The sequence below is a fragment of the Betta splendens genome, chromosome 8 (genome assembly GCF_900634795.4).
Source record: "Betta splendens chromosome 8, fBetSpl5.4, whole genome shotgun sequence".
In the NCBI taxonomy this organism is placed as follows: Eukaryota; Metazoa; Chordata; class Actinopteri; order Anabantiformes; family Osphronemidae; genus Betta; species Betta splendens.
The window spans coordinates 8,368,940-8,392,612 of NC_040888.2; the positions used below are offsets into that span (position 1 = coordinate 8,368,940).

The 23,673-nt window shown below is 42.0% G+C and overlaps 1 protein-coding gene across 9 annotated transcripts; it reads left to right on the top strand.

Moving 5' to 3' along the window:
* The first annotated feature begins 39 nt into the window (after window positions 1–39).
* Window positions 40–23,530, top strand: gpatch8 (G patch domain containing 8). 9 transcript variants are annotated; one of them, XM_055510618.1, is made up of 10 exons: window positions 154–192; window positions 3,063–3,140; window positions 3,933–3,968; window positions 7,307–7,325; window positions 10,165–10,237; window positions 14,764–17,171; window positions 17,679–17,765; window positions 17,864–18,007; window positions 18,099–18,229; window positions 18,502–23,530. In XM_055510618.1, the coding sequence occupies exons 6-10, from the start codon at window positions 17,145–17,147 to the stop codon at window positions 22,364–22,366; spliced, it is 4,254 nt and encodes a 1,417-aa protein (XP_055366593.1). In that variant the 5' UTR covers window positions 154–192; window positions 3,063–3,140; window positions 3,933–3,968; window positions 7,307–7,325; window positions 10,165–10,237; window positions 14,764–17,144; the 3' UTR covers window positions 22,367–23,530. The 9 variants fall into 9 exon arrangements, with proteins under 9 accessions (XP_029015699.1, XP_055366593.1, XP_029015700.1 ...); XM_029159867.2 differs by having other exon boundaries at window positions 17,104–17,171; XM_029159866.3 differs by lacking the exons at window positions 3,933–3,968; window positions 7,307–7,325 and having other exon boundaries at window positions 40–192; window positions 17,104–17,171.
* The last annotated feature ends 143 nt before the right edge of the window (window positions 23,531–23,673 follow it).

A 23,673-nucleotide genomic window follows, 5' to 3' on the forward strand; every position in this document is an offset into this window, starting at 1 on the left:
TGATATAATGTTGTAATGTTTTGGTGCGGACCGTGAAATGTCAGTTCACAGGGGCTGAATCACCAGCCGCGTGCACATCACCGATGCGGCGCGTGTCTGTCGGACACTGACGGGCACGGCAGAGACGCTGCTGCTGCTGTTCAGAAAATGGCCGACAGATTTTCTAGGTTCAACGAAGAGCGTGATTTCCAGGTAAAACGTGACGAGCGAGTCAACGTTTGCACGAATTGTTATGCGTCTAAAGGGTTTAGCAGTCAAATAGCGATATCAAGGTCAATGATTCCTGGAACATATTACGAACGACACGGGGCGTTTTAGTCTAGATGTCGTTCGCTACCACTGCAAGCTAGCTAAGCTAACGCTAATGCACTGCGGCTCTTTAGCGTGTAACCTCCTTAACGTTCAGTTTACGACTGCTCGTTATGTTTAAAAACCATCTGGATTATAAACCGAAACACTAGTCTGTGTTAATCATCTTGATCACACAACAATATAATAAATGCCCAGGTGCAGTTAGCTTGTTATTGACCTTGGGTAGTCTTGTTTAATCATCGTTATGTGCTAACTACGATAGCTAGCTAGACAGCTAGCTGACAGATGGCTAACCTATACGCACATTAGTTGCTTGGGTCGCTAGCACTAGAAATGGCTGTTTAGTTTAACAACAAGAATACGACCGCTGCAGCTGTTTCTCACGATTGATTATAGCAGCAGTCAGCTGTCTGTTGTCTTAACTAGTGAGTATTAGTACTATTACACTAAATGTGTAATAGCGCATGAAGACCACTTATAACGTACAAAACAAAATGCCCTTGGCCACTCATTAGCTGTTCTTTTCTAATCAAATTGTATATCTGATGGGTTTTTTTTTGCTTTGCTGTTTTGTTTACTTTATTCTGGTGTTTATTTTTTGTGACGTTTAAGTTATTACTCCCATTTGTCCTTTTTTTTATTGTAAGACATCGTTTGTGGGCCAAATGTATTTCAAAGTCTACCAAATCAGCTTTGTATCTTTGAAAGACTTCATTGTTATTGTTTCACGCATTCACACAGTTAAAATGCTCATGCAATTATTTCACATGGTACATTTAGAATTTAGAGCCAGCGTTAAATTGCTGAGCTTAAACAATGTGTATAGCTGTTTGCGTTTTCACCAGCCTATCTAGGATCTAGAACCGCACCCATTGAAAGGCAAAAGACTACAGGACACATTTAATCCATATTTACATTTGTTACTTGGTTTGTTTAGTCCCTATGTCGCCTCTTTGGTCATGCAGACTTCTTAGGTGACATGAAAATCATAGTTTATAGATGCATATGACTAAGCCAAATATTTGTCACTGCAATTTTTATGTCTGGTTTAGGTACACAAAGGCAGACCAGCAAATTTACATAATGGGAACTCAAACCTTGTGTGTACTTCTGCTGTACACATTGTCTGTCACAGGTTAATGCATGAACAGTTTAGTTCCTATTTACATTATTTTGGAGTGAGTTTGCAAAGTAAAACTAGTTTCATACAAGGAGTTTGAAAATACCAAACAAGAGGGAAATGTTTGCCTTTAATTCTCTACGCTCATGTTACATTTGCCATGACAGTAGTGTTTCTGCAACAATAATGCCATTTGTTTTGGAAATACTTATCTGTTTCCTGCAGCAATGTTAACGTGCAAGTACAAAAAGTAAGCATACAAGTAGTACTTCTCCTCTACGGACACTGAGTTGGTGTCTAGAACTCAGTATTCTTCAGTATTGTCACTGGGAGGTGAATTGCCGTGTGATCTGAATGAGTCTGTTTAGGGTGGCTGCAGCTCAGCACAGTGGAGCTCTGTGTGTGAGATCTGCTGTGAATGGATTCATATGCTCAGTATTCAGAAAGTTTCTCTCTGACTCTATGGACTAGTCTGGCTACCAAGCAACACAGCACCAGGAAACACCCACAGAATGTCCACCTAATATATGTTGCACAACCAGTTCAACAGCTCTGTCTGATTTCATCATTTAAATTGTTGTTGGATTTTTAGCATGTAGCTAATTCTAAGCTACAGAAACAAAGTTAATGGGCATATGTGGAGCTGTAGTGAGCCAGGTCGAATCGACCCTCACTTGTTGTTGCAGAAATTTAATGTTTAAATGTCAGTCATTTAGGTGGAGAAGGTGAAAGGCCATTCTGTGCTTCATTGTCAGGGTGCAGAAGAAGCAAAGCAGCACACAAAATAAGATGTAAGTGTGGAAAAGGAGGCTATGATGCTAGCACATTAAGTGCTTTGAGCAGAAAGTCAGGAAGGCGGAGGGTATAGAGCCATTGATTTGCTCATGAATAAATCCTCTGCTGATTCCAAGCATCTTCGCTTCTCATAATCCCTGGCTTCGCTCAGGCTGATGCAGGGTCCAATTTCATTTAAATTAATGATTTCCAATGTGGTGTCAAATCTCCTTGCTATTGTGGGCTGATTTGAGAATTTGCTGATCTTAGCAAGTCTAGATTACCTGGAGATTTTAGTGGGTGAATCCTTGTCGCATAGCATAGCCCAAGTTATCTTTGTTTTTTATCAAATTGCTGTATTTTGTAGGAAATGCTAGAAAAGGTTGCAAATATAGATACATTTTAGTGTGTCCTGCATTGTGGGTTATTTTTTTTTACTTGTCCCATTTCTTTGAAACTGCCAGCAGCTAGTAAATAATTTAACACTACGGATTATTTTTGGATTCTTTATGCTCATGTGAAGGTGCAGGGGGGAAAAACAAACTCACAAACATGACCTTCATCTCTCGTCTGCTGCAAAACAGAGAAAAACCATCGTCGCCTGCTCCCATTGGGGGAATGAAATGAATTAAGCCCATTGCTCACTCTGCTTCACTCAGGGCATGGACCTAAATGTAAAATAAATAGCTCTCCCTCACTACTAAAAGACCTTTTCCATGAAATAAAAATACTGAAATCAACCATGTTATTGGAGATTATTTTCCCACTGTCTAAATCAAAGATGACCCGTTGTTTTTATATATATCTCTGTATACATGTATATATATCAATCAAGATTTTTATATTTGTCACTCAGGGTGGAAATCACTTTGACCAGTATGAAGAGGGCCAGTTGGAGCTGGAGCAGGCATCGCTGGACAAGCCTATCGAATCGGTAAGGCTGCATCTATCGTCCTGCACCATTGGACCAGCTGTGAGAGTGGATGATTGGTCCAGGGAGGAATAAGAACCATACCTTTTTACTTGATCCATTCTTTCCACGTAGTTGCATCCAGTGTTTTCTTAAACACACTCTTCACTTAACTTGTAGAATCACGCCTCATGTCCATTAATACCCTTAAAGTCCTTCCCACTTCCTGTGTCCTCTGCCTACACCAGTAAAATGATTGTATATGCTAGAATTTCCTGTTCTTATGTTGAACTTATAGTTATACCTGAATTTTTTTAGAATGGGTTTTCCATTAGTTATTGTTAACACTATAAAATGAAGTGACTCTGTATGTGTTGAGTGGATAAAGCACTGTCATTTTTTGTTCTCAAAATAGTTTGTCCTTATCAAATTTGTTATATTCCTATGACAGATTAGTGATATTCCTATGACAGATTAGTGATTTACCTATTCGAGTTCAAACAGACATTTAGGCTTGCCCACATCTTAAACAAGGACAAATGGAAAATAATAAAGCACGGTGTCAGTTATCACTTGCATTTCTAAGGCTCATCGCTTTTTGTTGCTCAAATTTGTTTATGGAAAAAAAAAGGCAGTGCTTATTCTACTTGCAAACGAGAGAGGGAACATTAGATTGTGTGAATGACTACATTTGTGTTTGAGCGAGCGTGTGTATATGTAGTTTTAGAATTTGTGTGTTAGTGTATAGTGTTTTTGTCTATAGGACAGTTATCTTATTGTACACAACTTGGGGTGTTCGACATTTCTCTCCTGCAGCGAATTGGCCCCTATTAGCTAAGCAGCAATGACCCGGTTTGTATTTGCACGCTCTGCTTTCTTACTCCTATCTTTAGGGTCCTTGTAACGCTTCTCTGACTCTCTCTCTCTCTCTGTTTCACCACTGTCATACACTATATCTTTTCTCTCTCTCTCTTTCTACCTCTACCTCTTTCTTGCTCCCTCCCTACTACACAGTGATTCGGTGTACAGTACCCTCTGTCATTCTGTGCTGGCATGGTGCTTGTGCAACTGGGACTGCATTTTTCGCTGAAGAGGCACATGGATAATAGCGCAGGCAGCTCCCTCCTTTCTGTCTTTCTCGCTCTCTCCATCTCCTTTTCTGTCTCTGAAGCACTGTGTTGAGCAGGTCCAAACTTCTCTTACTTACACAGTGCCGGGTCACCTCTCTCAACATAGATCTGATTTTTTAAGGCAATTATATTATCATCAACCAGATAAAGATCCAAATAATTGTGTTGGCAGTTCAAATGACCGGAGAAGTGATGGACTTGCATATTTTATTTGAATGAGCTATATCAATGAACAATAATGGGGAAAATACATATTGGTTACATATTTAAACAATAAACCTTGCAAACACAAGTAAAAAACTTTTTTTAAAAAACTTTACCATTACTATTATTTTGTTATGTAGGCTATTGGGTCAGACATACATTAAATGACACTAAATGTGTTTAAGTTTAAGTTAGTTATATAAAGCTCATTTACAAGGCATATGGACATGTGTTTGATCAGTAGAATAAGGAAAGTCTGTCATCCCCGCTGACCAAGATATGGCTATCACAGTATTTATATATATATATATATATATATATATATATATATATATATATATATATATATATATATTAGTTTTCATTTATGAGAATATGTTTTTTAAATTTTCTTTAGTTAAAGGCAACCTAGAATTTTCTAGTTTAATTTGTGCTGCTCTTCCCACTCTGTGTGGGCGGTACAGAGGCAGAACTGAAATCGAGAGAGGTGGCCTGCTTACCTGGCTTGAGTGGCTCTTTGCTCCTGCGCTATTATTTGTGGAGGGGTGCTGAGGGCTGTGCTGCAGCATTACGCAGTTCTTCACACATCTGTGGAAAAACACCTACGTTCAAGGTGACATTACCTCACCCAGTCACCAGTAGTAGTGTTTAGTGTTGGAACACTAGAAGGTTGCAAACATTTTGTTCATGAAAAGTATAGATGTCACCAGTTACTAGAAATGATCTATGCTATATATGTTAATAGTAATGATTTTCTGTGATACCAGGTATGTTTTGATAATAAAAATGTTTTATATTAATTTTAAAAAGCAACAGTACCAAATGTTATTACTAGAAGAGGCTCTGGGTATTCTTCACTTTGCCTTATTTGAGAAAACATACAAACATAATGCAGTTTGTTAAATATGCAGGATGGTCACTGCCTCATTATTGCGAATCTTTGAGGTGGTAGAATTTCTGCTGTTTGTCCACAAGTGTTGCATTGTGGAGCTGCTGGTGAATGCTTCAGCCTAGCTTCTTGGAGCCCCTCCCCTGCCATTTATTGTGTGTGATCTATAGGCAGCTAGAGATCTGTGGTACTTGATTGGGATCTTTTTAATCTTTCTGTCTTTTCCCTTTGGTCTTTGCTCTTTCTTTCTAACGTTGTTTTTGCATTGCATGTGTTAACTTGGTAGCATTGAGTACTATTTCCTCTCAACACACTCCTAATGTCCTAATCACTACTTGAGTTTCCCCTCCCAGACTCATTACTTCCATGTGTCCTGCTCCTTTCAGTCCTCCTTTCTTCTTCTGCTTATCAAACCCTTGTCCCAGACCGATATGCAGTGGGCAACCTCAGAGCTCGCAAACTACATTACACATAGGACTTGTCATGTACATAGGCCACACTGAAGATTAATTTGTCGGTTTAAAAATGTTTCTATATTTCTTTTTACCCAGACAGCAGTCCTTACAAATTTTCTCATAAACCTATTAAAGTTCAGTAAGGCATGGTAATGTTGACCATAACCACTAAGGCATTAAGTATATTAGCTGTTGCTAAATTTTGTGTAGCCTTTTAATTTCAGCCAGACATAATTTGATGAATTTCCTATGACCAGTTAGATGGGAAGAAGGGACACATTTAAAATCCTCAACCACATTTTTCCAATGCTGTAGGCTCTTTGTTTACCACCAGTCTTAAACCAGTGAGAGTAGAAATAAATAAATTAACTCAAACAAGTGATCACATAGTTCAAACTAAGTAGAAGAGGTTCTTGTCTGTTTCATTAAAAACAAAACTTGGCAATCCCGCATATGTGGGCCTTTAGTGTCCTCACTGAATCGTCAGAATTAAGAGGTAAGTATGTGTTTTTGAGTCATTTAAGAATGGTGTCAAGTGCACTACACTTTTCCTTTCCTCATTACTCACCGTGGCTTTATTGTTTTGTAGTCTTAACTCAGTTGATTAAATTGACATTTTGAACATCGGTGTACACTTAATAAATGATCATTAGAATCTAACATTTTTTACTAGGAGGGAGTCGTGAGTTTGAATCTGGTCACACCTATAGTAGGTGAGATTGACCAGGAAAGTACCAGCCACCAAACACAAGGGAGCTGCAAGAGTTTCTGAGAACCAGCAGAGCGAGCGCCTGTCAGCAACCAGCACTGTCCAAAAGACTTTCCTCAGGGAAGCAAGAAAAAAAAAAAAAAAAAAAAAAAGGGAAGCAAGAAAGGATGATTAGTATTTGCAGCCGCCCACATTTTCCAAGACAGTTTCTTAAGAAGTCTGTCGTCACAATATCGGATCTGTTTAGGACCAGTCAACCAAAATAACTTGCACACTGGATTTGGCACGTTACATGGATTTGTATGCCTGTTCCACAGCACTTGCTCTTTTGTAACGTAACCTAGAGGAATCTCCTAGAGGCACACACACACACACACACACACACACACACACACACACACACACACACATATATATATAAAATCAGCGTATAAGCTGAAGCAGCAAGACTCCTAATTACTCTGAGGTTTTTAGGTGGGGTCCCCTGCATATCCCTTCCCTTACCCAAACCTTTTGCCATGCACTGTGCTGATTGATGGCACAATGCGAAACCTTGAAAAGCACTCCCTCTTGTAGATCTCTTTTGTTTGGATAACATTTCAATTTTTTCTTTCTTCTGTATTAACAGTCAGTTGGTGGATTTGTTGACATGCCTACCTTTTCTGTTTGTATACAGTGTTATATTTGTTTAAAAGCAGAGAAACATTTGCATTTTTTAAGAACTAGAGAAGCTAGCAGATTTGCAGTTGAAAGCGTTTGGCCGGTTTCTTACGTTGTGTCACGTGTGACTGTTTTTTTGACAGCCCAGTATTTTAAAGCCAGGTTCGTATGGAAATGCTTTCACTCCACTTGCACTGCTGTTGGACTCGCCGTTGTTGCTTTCATCCGTCTGTCTGTCTATTCTTTTGGTGCACTCGTCTGTTGTTCAACACACAGTCTGTACTGCATCTCCACCCTCTGACCTTTGCAAAGCCCATTTTGAACTAATGTCTTTATTACTGTAAGCAGTTACAATTGCTGCTTCATCAGTCACCTTTCCCAATTTTATTTTGTTTTTTAAATCTCAAAATTAAATAACTCAATAATAATAATTACTATTATTACTATTATTATTATTATTATTATTATTATTATTATTATTATTATTATTATTATTATTATTATTATTATTATTAGATGGGTTTAAATTAGACTGTGCCACCAACTAACTAGTGTATAAGGCTAAACAAGTATTTATAAAGATGCATTTTCCTTCTGGCTCCAACTTCACATCAGCTAATCCCCTAGATCAATTAAGATCTATTTCAAGTGTAGAGTGTCGTTGCACAATAATACTGCAGTAAGAAACTGAAACATGCCAAGTGTTGGTGGAAGGGGAGGGGGTTCACTGCAGCAAATTCTGCAGTATTTCCCTACACAGGGATTTCATGTCTACCCGGCAGGAAAATGCAGATTACCACACATAGCTTCTCATTGTGTGCATTCCAAAACATGTCCAGATACATACGTAGGTTGATTTAGCTTTAGTTATCTATTCAAAGGGTGGTATAGGCAGGCCTCCTGTCTGTAGTTCTCTCCCAACCTTATCATGTTACAGAACAGATACCTCTCTTATCTCATTCTACTCTGGAAATTCTCTGGCAATCATGAACATTCATCAAAAACCGTAAACCATAACAAAAACAGGAATTGAAAGTCTCTGGAATTAGATGTGAACATGAAACATATTTTTGGCATCTAGTTATGACATGTAGTGTCGTTAAAACTTCCTTTATAACTACCGTACTGCTTTTGTTTTTTTTCTAAAATGTTAAATGGGGGCTTAAGATGGCATCAGTTTGCTCCGCAGCTTCAACCACAGTTAAAAAATTGATGCAGACAAATGCAATTCAGACATATTGGGCGGAGATGCAGTGTACGCTGTGTGATTACCACTCCCCATCACATGCACTAACCCATAAAAGCCCAGCTTACCACCTCCACCACCCTAGAAACTTCACTTCAACATGGCTCAGCCTGCTCCGTTCTTCCCGTGCTGTTCTCTTCGTCAAACAGAACTATTTGAGCCGTCCTGAGCCATCAGCTTACTCTCTGTGCCTGATTCACCTGAGACTAACACAGTTGGAGTTTTGTTAACCCACTCTCCACCACCAGCCCCACCCCCACCTCTTCTGTATGTGTACCATTCACAATGCTAACACCGACGACCCTTTTTGTTAAAACTCTTTAACAAAAAGCTGCATGCTGGATTTTTCTGTTTTGTTCCAGCCCCTTCACCTCCTGTTTGTGAAAGTTGATGTCAATCTCTTTGTGATTATAAATATCCTCTGTTTGGTTTGTATGTTCTTTGGTAGAATGCAGCACTTGGATGTTAGAAACGCTTGGTATAGTTATAATCACAACACCGCTTATTAAGACATCTCATTGTTTTCTGTTTATTTGTGCTTGAGGATGTACTGTAGTGTGTAGTGGTGGGACGGTCTTGCACTTCACTTAAAAATTGTTTTCTTGCTGACCCATACTAGTGATATAACAATTTCAGACATGCACATTAAGTCCCACAGGGTCCTAGTAATTCCTGTTGTTTGTTTTTGCACTTTAGCCTCTTTGACTTATTAGGTGCCTGGGCCTGTTCCCATTAGGTTGTAATTGTAATACTTATTGTTAATATTAACATAAAGACCCTCAATGAATTTATAGGTACGGTGAGCATGTTTATGTTTGGTAAAACAAAAAGGTTAACACGCATACACAACATAAAGGGTCTGACACTGGTTTAGAATAAAAGAAACATAGTTGAGACCAGGTCAGAGATGCTAAAGGAGTTCAAGAACACATACAACAGCGATTACTAGAATGTCTAATGGGGCTATATGCACACAATGTCTTTGTATCTTCACCTGCACACCTGAGTATCCCCTTAAATGTGCATATTCTGTCCACCATGGGCCTTGTAATGGTAATCCAAGGCCCACTAGCTCCACTTCTGTCTTCCTCCCGCTATATTTCTTTGTGACAGCTGCATATGTTCCATGGTGCTCCCCTTGTCATGGTTACGGAATCACAGCAAGCTTGGAGTTTCTGGTCTTCGTTTTGTTAATGCAAGATTTCCATACTTGTTCTGTGTCACTTTTCTTTGTGTACTAAGATCTTGCTCTTTACTGGTTCATATATGTATGCGTGTGGTACATATATTGCCCTCTTCTTTCTCCTCCTCATAGTATCTTCTCAGTCAGTGGATGTCACTTGATGTGTTTATCATCCAAAGAATAGAAATGCTCATGCCCAATTTTGCTTTAAAAGATTAATACACTGTACTCCTATTGTGGGATAGTACCCTGTAGTTTTCAGGCTACAGATAGCCGGATATATCCATCATTAGTGGAAAACTGACCCTTCCTCTGAGTCTCCCACCCTCTATTTCCCTCTACACCTCCCCTTTGCCCATAACAATACCTGTGCTGGAAGACACTGATGTTACACACTGTAGGTGATGTGAATGACAGTACTGATGATGGTGGTGGTGGTGGTTGTGCTGATAATCATGTGGACTGAGTGTTTTATTTTAGTTTGCTTGTGTTTGTGGGTCATGCCCACGGGGAAAAGCTCCTCTTATTATTGGAATATTTTTGGTTTTTTTCTCCTCTCTTTTCTCTGCTAGGACAACATTGGACACCGGTTACTTCAGAAACATGGCTGGAAGTTGGGACAAGGTCTTGGCAAAACCATGCAGGGTAAGGATTGACTCTAATGTATACTCGTAGTCATTGTATGCTGGTGGTACTAGGCCACTGTCGTCTGTCATTCTTTTATTCCCTCTTAGATTTCCAGGTTTTCTTTTACTAGCAAATATTATTTTTCCCACATCATTTCTCTGACCTTCTACTTTGCTTATGTTGCTGGGTAAATAAATTATTATTTTAAGAAACATCATTCCAGTTGTTCCTATCAATCTCCTTCGAATGTTTCCTAAAGCATGAAGAGTAAGGAAAACAGTCTTATAATGGACTGGGCCAATTCAGGGTTGTATTATAAGATGCATGTACAGTAGTTTACATCGAATTAAATAATGAAGATCTTATTTATTTTAAAATGGGCATGGTTGCTTCACATACTTATGAAGATTACAATGTTTTTGTTGCCTGAAATCCTAAATTGTCTCCAGTTTAGATCTTATGTTACATGCTTGAGCTTTCTGGGAGCACATGGTAGACTCTGTAACAATGTAGGGATGATAGGCAATTGAACTAAAATGCAAATGACAGAATGTTTTTGCAATGGTTCGGTTCCATTTGTGGTCACAGACTGGGGACACAGTGCTGTCTAAGGTCATATTAAGATCTGCATGAAATGACTGAGCCTGCAAAATATGCAAAACGTGCTGATGAAACATCAATATCTGCACATTCCTGTTGATGTAGTTTTACCTCACCATCATAGCAACAGATTTACAGTTTAGTCAAACATTTCTCTGTGCTTCTCTAGCTGTCGTACACTTATCTGGGTGAACCCCCAAATAGAAATCCTGGAACATGTTTCATTATCTCACTGGATTTTTAAACTAGGCGCGACTAATGTGATGCTCTCCAGCTGAATGTCATAAAGTGTTGTTTTTTTTTATTAGTGATTGTAGTCCATTACATACTATATTCATAATTACTAACATCATGCTTGCTCTAGATATTTTTTCTTTTCCTTTAACATTGAGGTTAGTCGTGTATGTTCTGCTCATTGATTGAATTCTGTGTTATATAGAAAGCTTTATCCTAAAGAAACCTGCTGGAGGCCTAGCGGCCATTATCCTGCTGTAACTGCAGGCAGGCAAACAGATCTGTGTAGGGGTTGGTCTTAGCCAACCTCAGCACCTCAACTCAAACCCACTGTGATCATTATTCTGAGGAAGTGGAGGCCTGGCATGTTTCCTTTCTGCTGAGCCCCTTCCTGTCTTTTCGCCAGCTTTCCTCTGCCCATCAGGATCTTCACTGTCTTTGTTTGTTACCCTTGTCTGTGTTCTTTTCCAATGCATTATGTATAATTTCTGCCATAATTGACATCACTAACAGGCTAATGAGCTTGTTTTCCCACATAACCTTTGGAATGCCCTCATTGTCCATGACATTTTTTCATTAGATTGACATCCTTTGCCTTTTTCTATCTTTTTCTTTCTGTCTTTTTTTTTGTTTCTCAATTGCAACTCAATTAAGTGCATGATTCTCTGTGAACTCAGCAGAGACGTCTATGCTCAGTAATGAGAATCACTCCAGTGCTTTTTTCTGTCAAACTACGTGTATAGCACATTCAAATTATAGCGCTTATGAGTCACTTAATTTCACAGTGTAATAAATAGAGATGTCTACTGTATGTTCAAACTTGCCCTGCGTAGCTGGATCTGTTGATGGCATAGTTACATCATGGAAATTAACACTGAGTCATTTCCGTCTTCATGTTTATGGTTCTGGGAATAGGATGTCCTAATTTGAATGAATATATATATATATATATATATATATATATATATATATATATATATATATATATATATATATCTATATATATATATATATATATATATATATATATATATATATATTATATATATATATATATATATATATATATATATATAGAAGCATGAAGTTGTTAGAAACATTATTTATATCTTCTCTTCACACGGATGACATGTTCTGGTTGAAAACTTGTCATATGTTCTTTTCAGCAATTTGTGTCCTGTGTCCCTTTTAGAGATTGTTGCTTCACTTCATTGATAGTGAAAACATGAAAATGATTAAATGCAAACATCTTTGCCAAGTATCTAAAAAACATAACCTAGATTAAACCCCACATTCAAACAAAAAATCTGAGTTAAAACATAAAAAAAACACTAAGGCATGTTGAATCAGTAGTTTTGAGCCACCATGGCAACAACACGCACTGTCCCAGCTGTGCCTTGCCCAGCTATGTACACCGTTCTGCAGTACTGCCTGAAAACATTTGCAGCATAGCATCTGTGTTTGGAGCATTTGTTTCTAAATGCTCTGCTCGTGGTTTAAACTGGTTGAAGTATTTTCTTAATTGTTGTGGCAGTGCAGTGAGTCATGAGGGACACTGCTTCATTGTGTTTATTGGTAAGCGTCCAGAGACACATATCTAATGGCTGGCTGTTTGTTAGGCTGTGTCACTGCTGCCATAGCGCTTCTTGTCCATGTACATATATGGCCTTAATTCACTAGTGTTGTCGGATACTTATTCTTAGTCTGACCACGGGTAGAGATCAGAGTAGCCGATGAAGCTGTTTGAGTATAGTTCAGTGTCCATCACCGTTCATTTCCATTTGCCCTTGAACAGATGAATGGGAGGTCTATTTGATATGATAAGGATGTGTGTTTGTGTGGAGGCGAGAACAAGTTGCAGGGGCTGGCTGTTCTCTTGTCTTTGCCGCTGGCACCACTGATGTGTGGTTATGTAAGCTTCCTGCTTTGTGGGCAGATGAGACTGCAGCAAAGTGTGTTCAGTTGTTGTGTAGAAATTAATGGCCCTATGTCTTTGTTGAAATTCACTGTAGGTTAAAAAACGACTGCATCCCTGAATCTTGATGAAGTAATCATTGTAATCTTCCTCCTCTTTTCCAGTCATCCTTAGCAGAAGAGGTTTTTAAATTTTTAAGTGAAGCATTGTGTCCCCTTTTAAGTTTTTCACTGTATTGACTTTGTTCTTATTCTTCTTTTGTCCTTTTTGCCCTTTTTTAGGTAAGGTTTGTTGGATCCCCTCTGTATGTTAGTATGTGTGAGTGTGTGTGTGGGTGTGTTTTCTTTCTCCCACTCTGCAGTTGACCTCAATGTAACACTCCTTTTACAGTGTACCATAGGCTAATGGCCTCTGTCGGCTTTCTTCTCCTTGCTTCATAATCACTAAAGCTTTATTTCAATCTGCTCCAAGAGTTAAGCGCTTTGATTTGAACACACAACAAAAATATCCACTTGAAATCAAGGTAGATTTAGTAAGGTTTGATTCCATCACATCCCTTAGAATCATCATCTCCACATATTTTAGATTATTTTTTTCTATTTGAGTTTCCGTGGCTGCTGTTGGGTATCTGATTGGCTGTAACCACGGCTCAGACTTTGAATGGCTTGCCGAGTAGACAACTTTTCCTCCCTCTGCTTGTTTGCCTGTTTCTACCTCCAGACCTGTGAAACTTGTGTGTGTGTGTGTGTATGTGTGTGTGAGGTCATTATGTGGGACTGAGATGTACGTCTGTTACTGACGGGCCATAGAGTCAACTTACAGGGAAAACCTCACCACCCTTCTATACCCTGAATGTCTCTGTCCCCATGGTTACACGCTCCCATCCTCCCCCGTTTCTTTGCCCTTTTTGCACAGCATGTTCGTCCCAGAGGTGCACTCCTGCCTGCCTCAAACTGTCACACTCACCTAGGGCTTTAAGCAGTGTTGGAGGTAGTAACACAGTGAACTCCAAATCATGCTATACATTTAAACTTTTAATTTACTTTGGTAAACAAATTGATGTTTTAATATAAATGCAGAACCTGCTCTAAACACTGTTCAAAGCCTTGCTGAATTTTTTCTCAGGTACATTTTGTGTTTGTCATGTGTTCACTTGTTCTGGGGTTTAATATCCCAATATGAGCTTGCTGGCTGTAGTCTAGCAAGGAAATGAAAGAACGCCATGGGGAATTGCTGACTGGGCTGACAAGCGTCCGTGAGGCAAAAAGCTCAAAGGGGGAAAATGGTGGTTGTCCCAATAGGCATTCATTAGAGTACATACACAAGTTAAATAATGTACGACAACCCAAGCTGCACAGTTGTCATTTAGATGTACTGCTTATGTTAGTGTACGCTTCCTTCACCTATTAGTAGATGTAGCATGTTAGTGTTCCTGCACACAGTACAGCTTCCTCAGAATTGTTTATCTGATGGGGTTTGTTTTTTTGTATTCTTCATTTCTAATGCAAATACGTGATGCATGTACTTTGGGACGCATTCCACTTACTAGAGCAGGATGACACCAGGCTAAGGGACCGGGGACAGGGACCAGTTGTTGGTAGAGTGGTGAGGAGACATCCCTGTAAGCACCTAGCCCTGAGTGAAGGGATGTGGGGTGGGGGGGGGGGGGGTGAATCTCAGGAGCCCCTCTGATAATGAAGTCCCCTGAACCCCACAACTACACTCCCAACCCCTCCCTCCCTTCTCTATGTCCCTCAATCTTCCTGCTTAACCAATTGGTGTTTCTTTTTTACAGCGATATGATCCTGCCCATGTTGTGCTGATGGTAAACTTAGTGGTAAATGTTATTTTATCCCCCAATTGAATTGTTTTTATTTTACTTTAATTTCTCCCATTTCTTTTGTTTTCCTCTCATCAGAACACCAATGCTACATAGGCTTTCAATTCTCTTTGTATTAGTCCTCATTCTGCTGCTTGTATATTATCATGCATAAATGTTACTCTTAGAACATTGTCATTTTGTTTGTTTTCAGTTTTTTTAAAAACCTTGTGATTCACACCCTGTGATTTAGATGCACATTGTTTTTGTCTGGTCCCTTTCTTTTCCACTGGAATGGAAGTGTTGTCACGCTGTTTAAAGGTTGATTGATTATAGTTTGGGATGACTGTAATTGTTTATTAATCTTCGATTCTGGACCTTGCTTGTGACTCGGTTCAGGGAGACCACTGCAGTGGCTGACTAACACACCAATCCCCATTTGTGGTTTCACTTCTCTACCACAGTAGGGCTCAGAGCACAAATACAAATCTATCAGTAGTTTGTCTGGTGAGGTACAAATTTCACAATCAGCCCTTTCCTCTCACTTCCGCTGAATAACATTTTCAAAACCATGCAATTGGAGTCAGGTTTCAGTTGAAAGCCCCAGCTGACAGACACTGCAGTGGATCTGAGAGTCCAGGCTGGCCATTAAATGTTACAGTGCCCATCTATCTGTGAATTCACAATTAATGTCATTGGGCTGTGATGGCTACGTTTCTCAAGGGAACCCCTGGAATGTCAGATAAACATAAGAGATATTTATATTCTATCTTTCTCTTACCTTCCTCTGGCTATTAAGGTAAGAATGTACAGTACCAGGACGTAGCCCACATTTCAACAACTAAATCAATATGTTAAAGAAAAGCCTTCAAATGCAATGATATTTAAGGCAATATTAGGATCTGCAGCCTGGGACAGTGGACATGTATAGACTTCTGTTTTACCTTCTATTAGAGGGTCACTCTATTAGTGAATTTAATTGGCTCTAGATGAGGCAACAATAGTGAACCTTTGATTGATTACCTACTCATAGTTTTTCTATATGCCCAATGGGATATATAGAATATTATGTATGGGGTAAAAGCTAACTTTAATGTGTGGGAGAAAAAAAACTGAAACCAAACTGAATTGATAATAACTATCAGTAAGATGGATTATTGTATCTGGCTGGCAACAGGAGCAGCAGACTAGTCCAAATTCGTCTTATGCTTTTTTGTTTTGAGAATCCTTTGTCTGTCTGTCTGTCCTACCCTCCCTTCTCTTTCTACCCATACCCATGTTTTACCAGGTAAGTATCCCCATCCCTTGCACTGTCACCATGGCGATTCCTGGCCTGTGACAATACTCTGCTGTAGTTCAGTGCTTGTGTCCTTTTTTTGTTTTTAATTTTTACTCTGTCTTTCTCTCTGCTTTGTTTGGCTGATTATGAGTGGATTAAGCAATTCTGTGTCAATCTCCAAAGTAGTTTTGATTTTTTATATATTTTATATCTTTAATGTTTCATTCTGTTTTTGGTTGTCTTTGGTTTGTTTATTTTCTACAGTTAATTTCCTTCTGGTCTAGCTCTTTTCACAGCTTACATAATGTAGTTTAAGTAGAAAGTGGAAAATAATCTTTCAGTTCCAGTCTTCATAAGGAAGGGGGCCTGGGACAAGGAAACATATTTGGACTTCAGGAAAGTGAAAGGGGCTTGCAAAGGTCAGTCAGTCTGCAGGGGGTTCGGAAAGAGATGATGCAATAGGACTTAGCTAATGTTGGAAGGCTTTGTTGTCCTCATGGGATGATGTCGCAGTGGAACAACGCAGTGAGCTGTGGCAACTGCGCAGGCCTGTTGCAAGTCCCTTCACACGGTCCTTCATGCTGTAGTGTCCTTTTGAAAACTTGGCATTCTGGTTTAGCCAGTCTGCAGCAGTGAAAAAGGTGGAGGAGGGGTAGTGGACAAGGCAATGACACTGAAAGAATATAGAAACAGACTTAAACAATGCTGTTTCAGCTTTTTAAAAAAAAATGTTACTCCTGTAAAACCATTCATATGCTTTTGACTTAATTTCACAACTGGTAAAACAATAGACGTAGCTAAGTTGACAAATAACATTAAGCAGCCAGGTCACATGCCACAAGAAGACCAAATGGGCTGCAGTAAGCTGTGAGAATGGCTGGTGTTTGGTTCACTGTAGCTTTCTGGTCTCTTTGCACTTCGAGGCAAAATTCTCTAACCCCAGCACCCTATGCTCTAAAAGCAGGCTGTCTTCGAGCTAGCCCTTGGTTCAAGATGTAAAAACTCACTTACTCCTCTCTCTGTCTCTTTTCCTCCAGGACGCACCGATCCAGTGCCAATTATCCTCAAATATGATGTCATGGGAATGGGGCGGATGGAGATGGAGGTAGGAAGCTGTTTATTTTAACCTTAACTCTTGTTTCAACATGTAGTAAACTATAATTCACAACAGGCATTGAACAGAATGTAGATCTTTTTAATGATAATGCTTTCACATGCCAGCATAAACATGTGCTGTGCACGTGTAGTTACTGTGTAGGAGCAACAAATGTCATGAGCCACCGTGCTTACACCTACTTATTCCCAAAGACTCTCTGGAAGAGTCATTTACAGCTTGAAAACACAGTTGAGCCCAGGACCTCCAGGCATAATGCCACTGGGGTTATATAAGCATAGCGAGTTTGAGCAGCACAAGCAGTGTCTGAAGTTAATAATGACTAAATGCAGAACCTGGCTTCTTACTCATGCCCTTGAAGCCCTACTTAAGATGGGCAGGCCTAAATAGACATGCACAGTGAATACTGGCTGTTGAATGCTACCATAATTTACAAAATTTTCATTCTTTCCTTTTAAAGAGGGTTTCTAGTGTAACTTCTGTGTTTTTTCTTTTTAGCTGGACTATGCAGAGGATGCCACAGAGAAAAGAAGAGTTCTTGAGGTGGAAAAGGAAGATACAGAAGAACTGCGGCAAAAATACAAGGTAAGAGGAGTTGGTGATTTCTGGTGATTATAGTTTGTTCGCTCTATACCTGTGTAAAAGTAAACAATTTAACTCCCTCTATTTTCCACCACCTACAGGACCAGATGGAAAAAGAGAAAGCCATTGCAAAAGCTCTGGAAGACCTGAGAGCCAATTTCTACTGTGAGCTATGTGATAAGCAGTACACCAAACACCAGGAGTTTGACAACCATATTAACTCTTACGACCATGCTCATAAGCAGGTATTGTTTACTATTTGGAGTTGTGTTGAGTTTTAGAGGTCCTTGATTTCTTACAGGCTGTTGTTTGTCATCTTGCTTTTGTGTAATGCAGAGACTTAAAGAGTTAAAGCAGAGAGAGTTTGCTCGTAACGTGTCGTCACGCTCTCGTAAAGATGGAAAGAAGCAAGAAAAGATGCTGCGTCGACTTCATGAGCTGGCTGAGCAAAGGAAACAGCAGGACCAGTAAGAACTTGTTTCTTGAGAGCCCTCTGCTGGCTGGATTTTGGATTTTGCAATGCCACTGCAACCATGTACTGTACAACTGTGTGGCTTTGGAAATATGGCAAAATAATTCAAAACAGAATTAATTTATAGAATAGAATGTAAGGTTCTGTCACACGGCATGATTCACAGGAAGACTAAACCTTGTAGCTTGAATATACAGAGTTCTGATGTACAAACACAAAATTTAAGATTTAAAAAAAATGACTCTAATCAAAGTTTTTGTGTTTTAGCACTCCAGGAAGTGGACCCATGTTCAAAACCACCACAGTGGCTGTGGATGGAGAAAAGGGAGAAGATGGTGACCACCTGACAACTGAAAATCCTGCGTTAACGGAGAGTTTCTATGAAGCACCACAGACAGAAAAAACTGAGCAGGCCTCCCCAAAGCCTAGCCCCGCCATCAGCTTCTCACTAGGGAAGAACACCTCCTCCTCCCCAACCCCGAGCAGTGGATCCAAAGTCAGCGTGTCCTTCTCCTTTGCCAAGAAAGCTCCGGTAAAGCTAGAGACTGCAGCTGCTGTATTCGCTGATCACGGAGAAGAGGCTATGGAGGAGGAAGAAGTCCAGGATGGAGAAAAGCCTGCGGGACAAGAGGAGACATCTGGCTGCAGCACAGACAGCCCTAAGGCAGTATCAGGAGGAGGTGAGGGGGGAGATAGTGGCAATGCAACAGGGACAGAGGAGATGCAACAGCCTGATGACGGAAGCTCTCTTGCTTCCACGCTTAACAAATTAAAGATGATGATGAAAAAGGAGGAAGGATATGCCGGACAGGAGCCTCAGTACTATCACTACATACCTCCTGCTCACTGCCGGGTGAAGCCTCACTTCCAGTTTTTGCTGTTCATGAAGGCGACTGATCAGTGCCAGGTCAAAGATGATGATGACGATGATGAAGAAGAAGAAGATGATGATGAGACAGATGAAGAAGATGATGAGGAGGAAATACAAGAAGAGAAAAATGTTCAAGATAGTCCCGAACAGATAGAATCCAGTATTACAGAATGTAAGTCGGAAAATGACCAAGGTAGTGTCACGTCAACCCTTATTGTAGAGCAAACTCCTCCTTCACCGAAAGTGAAGATGGAGGATGTCTCTCTATGTGCAGAATCAGTTTCCACAGTACTGTCTTCACCCACTGAAAAACCAGAAAGCATACAGGATTCCCTGGATTCCAACTTGGGCCCTAAAGTACCCACTGGTCCCTTCTTCCCAGTTCTTAGCAAAGATGAAAGCACTACCCTGCAGTGGCCCTCTGAGCTTCTTGAATTTACTAAATCTCAGCCTTCTCTTTCTTATAGCTGTAATCCCCTCTACTTTGACTTCAAGTTGTCTCGCAACAAAGGAGCACGTGGTGGGAAAATGGCAAAGTCCCCTAAACCCTGTGAAGAGGCTGATGACAAGGGGCAACAGGTAGCAGCCTCAACAGATGTAACTACTACACCGGGGACCAGCACTGAAAAGCCTGTGATAAAAGGTGAGCTTGGCCAGTCAGAAGTTGATGAACAAAAGCCTCCAAGTGGCAACAGTAGTGCCAAGAAAAAAAAGAAAAAGAAGAAACACAAGAAGTCTGCAAAGCACTCGAAACGCAAAGGTAAAGAGAAAGGAGCAGCAGACGAGGCGGAGGGCGACGCAGAAGTAACACAGGAAAAACCCAAGAAGAAGAAAAAACACAAAAGGAAGAAGAGCAAAAACAAGGCTCGAGATCAACACGAGGCAACAGGTGACGCAAAGGAGAAAGTCAAACCAAAGTCAGACGATAAATCCTCCTCGGTTCACATAAGCACTGGAGGAGGAGGAGCTACAGCGATTGCAGGGGTAGAGCTGGGGAAGAGGAAACGTCCTACGAAGGAAGTGCCTAGCAAGCCTGGAGCCGAGGACGGGGGAGCAGGAAAGGCTACGGACAAGACCAACTCATCAGAGGAGCACGGTGGCACCAAGCGACAGAAGACGGACTCCTCTGCACCTCAAAGTGCCTCCTGTTCCACCTCGGCCCAAAAGAGCCCCGGCCCTGGCAGACCTCCCAGCAGTGAAAGCGAGGACGAAGGAGGCTCGAACACCCACCGCTCACGGCACCACAGGTCGAGTCCACGAGAACAGCGCCACCACCACAGCGAGGAATCGGGCCGGTCCTGTAGTCGCTCATCGAGACGGGGCGAAAGACGGGGCAGCAGCCGCCGGCGCCATCGCGGCCAAACCTCCCACAGTCATTCGTACTCTAGCAGCTCGGAGCGCTCTTCGGCCGGCAGCAGCGCCTACAGCCACCGCAGCCGCAGCTACTCGGACAGCTACAGCGACTACAGCACAGAGGGCCGCAGACGGAGGCGCTCCAAGCGCTCGTCGGACTCCGAGTACGAGCGAAGGGGCAGCCGGAGCCGCAGGCGGTCCAGGCGACATCAGTACTCGTCGTCGTCGTCGGAAGAGTCGCGCTCGCGCTCGCGGAGCTACAGCCGCCGAAAGAGGCACCGGCGGCACCACCGCAGCAGCTCCAGGAGCTCCAGCAGCTGGAGCCGCAGCACCAGCTCGCGCTCCTGGAGGCGCAGCTACAGCCGGAGCCACAGCTCCGCCAGTCGCTCCTCCAGTTCAACCAAGGGCTCCGCCCGCAGGCGAGGTGCCAGAACCCGAGGGGACAGCGAGACGCATCGCAGAGACTTCAACCGCTCGCGCATCTACCGCTCCCAGTCGCCGCGATCGTCCTCATCACGAGGCCTTAACCGCACCACCCATTCGTCCAGCTCACAGACTCTGAGGCCGGGGTCCCGGGATGCAGGAGAGCAGAAGAATACCCTTACTGCACGGCAGCTGCTTGAAAAGATTCAGTCTAAAAAGAGCTCTGATGACTCTGCCACAGGAACAAAATCTGGCATCAAAATTAAGGACCCACCTCAAGGCTACTTTGGTCCTAAACTACCCCCAGCGTTGGGAAAGCTACCTCTTTTTGGGAAGCTGCAGGCAGGGAAAAAACCCATTATTCCCCTAACCAGATCTGATGAGAGCGAGAAATCAGGAGGAGGGAAAAGCTCCGAGGCTGAGGGGGAGATTATCCTAGTAGAACCTATAAGGGAGTTCCCTCCTCCACCACCGCCTCCAGCCCCACCAGTGCAGAAGGTTGAGGAGGCCCCACAGAGCACAGTGGTGGTGGAGGAGGAGGAGCCACAGCATCCAACCACAGAGACCCAGCTTCTTCAAGAATCCCGGCCCCTGTTTGAGCAGGAAGCTTCAATGATGATGCCCCAGTACCAAGGGGAAGCAGTGCAGGACCCTTCCCAGAACCCCATGATGGAGTCCCTCATGCCAGAAATGCAGCAGCAGCAGCCTGCCATGCATGCCTACCCCGGTTACCCACCGCCCACCATGGAGGAAGACGGAATGGAGCCAGAGGAGGATGGCCTGGCTCCTCTGGAGAGTCAGCCAATCACATTCACACCAGAGGAGATGGAGAAATACAGCAAACTCCAACAGGCAGCACAGCAGCACATCCAGCAGCAGCTGCTGGCCAAGCAGGTCAAGACTTTCCCCTCTGCGGCGGCGGCCGCAGCCGCTGCGGCAGCAGCCGCCAACCTGGCCCCTGCCCCTCCTCCACCAGCGCTGCAGCAGATCCACATTCAGCAGCCCACCGTGTCCGTAGCCTCTGGCACATCGATTACTACGGTGCAACATGCCATCCTTCAACACCATGCCGCCACGGCTGCAGCCATGGGCATCCACCCCGCACACCCCCACCACCCCCATCCTGCACACGCCCAGTTGGCCCAGGTGCACCACATTCCCCAGCATCACCTCACGCCCATCTCCCTGTCTCCTTTGGGGCCTTCCCTTGGCCATTCTTTGGGACACTCACTGGGACATGCTGGACTGATTCCTGCCCACCCAACAGCCTTTCTCTCCGGTCAGCCTATTCACATTATCCCAGCTTCTGCACTTCACCACACCCCATTAGCGCTTCACCACGTCCCCCACGCTGCTCTCTACCCAACCCTCTTCACACCTCGGCCCTCGCAGGCTGCTGCAGCAGCAGCTCTGCAGCTCCACCCGCTCCTACACCCCATCTTCTCAGGGCAGGACCTTCAGCACCCACCGAATCACGGCTCATGAGTAATGCATGTGAAGGCCATTATTCAGAGCACTGGAAGATAGGCGTAACCTGCACTGACTTGGTTCAGGATTTTACACGGCGTCTCTGTGACAACACACAGGCAGTGAGACAGGAAGCTTTTCAACAGCCATCTTATTGGCCTACATAGTGCAGCAAGGTGTAGCCACAAAGTGGTGCTGCCTGTGTTGGGTTAAAATGTGACACTAACATTTTCTTCTAGCTAATGTGAGCTTTTTTTATGACAGGGTGTAAATTGGAAGAGATGTCCTCAAAAAATGGTTTATGTTTCATCTTGTTGTGTATTAACAGAATGTTTGAATGACAAATCAGATCAACCACTGGAGCTTTTTTGTTACACATAAGTATATTCCAGCAGTTTTTGTCTTTTGGCAGCCAGAATGATGTAAAAACTCAAACTAAAGGCAGAATCATGACCGGAAATAGGTAATGACTCTAACACCATCACTCTAGACGCAGACAGCTTTGACTCTGTAATGTAACCTTCAGATGGACTATGTCAATTACTGATGACTACTTGCCCTTTTGTTGAATTCTTGGTTTAAATATGATTTGTAATGCAGTTCCTTGTACATATATCAGTGTGTAATGTGAAGAATAACGCCAATGATGACTATATACGTTTAACAGCTGTGGTGTCAGTATGACGCTGTCACTTAGGAACCTTTCTGTAACTGAGAAGAAAGGATGCAGCAGTTTTAACATCCTTAATGCTCTGAGGCAAAGTTCCCTGTGTTGAGGGTACATCTTATTGAATTGCACTGAAATCTGTACATCACGATGATGCTCTGGCATCGTGTAACAAATAAGATTGTAGTATACTGCAATAATGGTATTTTTGTTTTTAAATTATTTTTCAAAGTGCCCTTCACAAGAAGGACGGTGTTTTTTGCTTTTGTGTAAGTTTGTAAATAAAACTGCTGTAGATTAACCGATTAACACACTAGGGGTTTGAGACTGCTGATGAAAAAAAACGCAGTACGACGACTTTAATAAACGACGGTGTACGATTTTTATCGAGGTTGTTTCTAAACGATCTCAGCTGAGACGGGCTGGGACGGCGAAGGGTAGTAATCTGTCAAACAGTAGCAACTCTGTATTTTTAAAGACTTACTCTCGTTTCAGCAAATAAAACCTTGAGTTCATTTGGCTGAGATTCATATGTAAACACCTAAAATGATGAGGTCACCTTCCTATGAACTGGAAACCGGCAGAGGTCAGTGTTGGACATAAAAATAATTATAGTCAAGGGTTTAAATACACCACTGGGGAGAAGCAATGTCTGGCT

Bases quoted from the DNA above. Each gene is read 5' to 3' on its own strand.
- gpatch8 (XM_029159866.3), top strand. From the start codon at position 148: ATGGCCGACAGATTTTCTAGGTTCAACGAAGAGCGTGATTTCCAG. The intron at 10,238-17,103 runs GTAAGGATTGAC...CTTTTCCTCCAG, and splicing joins TCTTGGCAAAACCATGCAGG to GACGCACCGATCCAGTGCCA. The intron at 18,008-18,098 runs GTATTGTTTACT...TGTGTAATGCAG, and splicing joins ACGACCATGCTCATAAGCAG to AGACTTAAAGAGTTAAAGCA.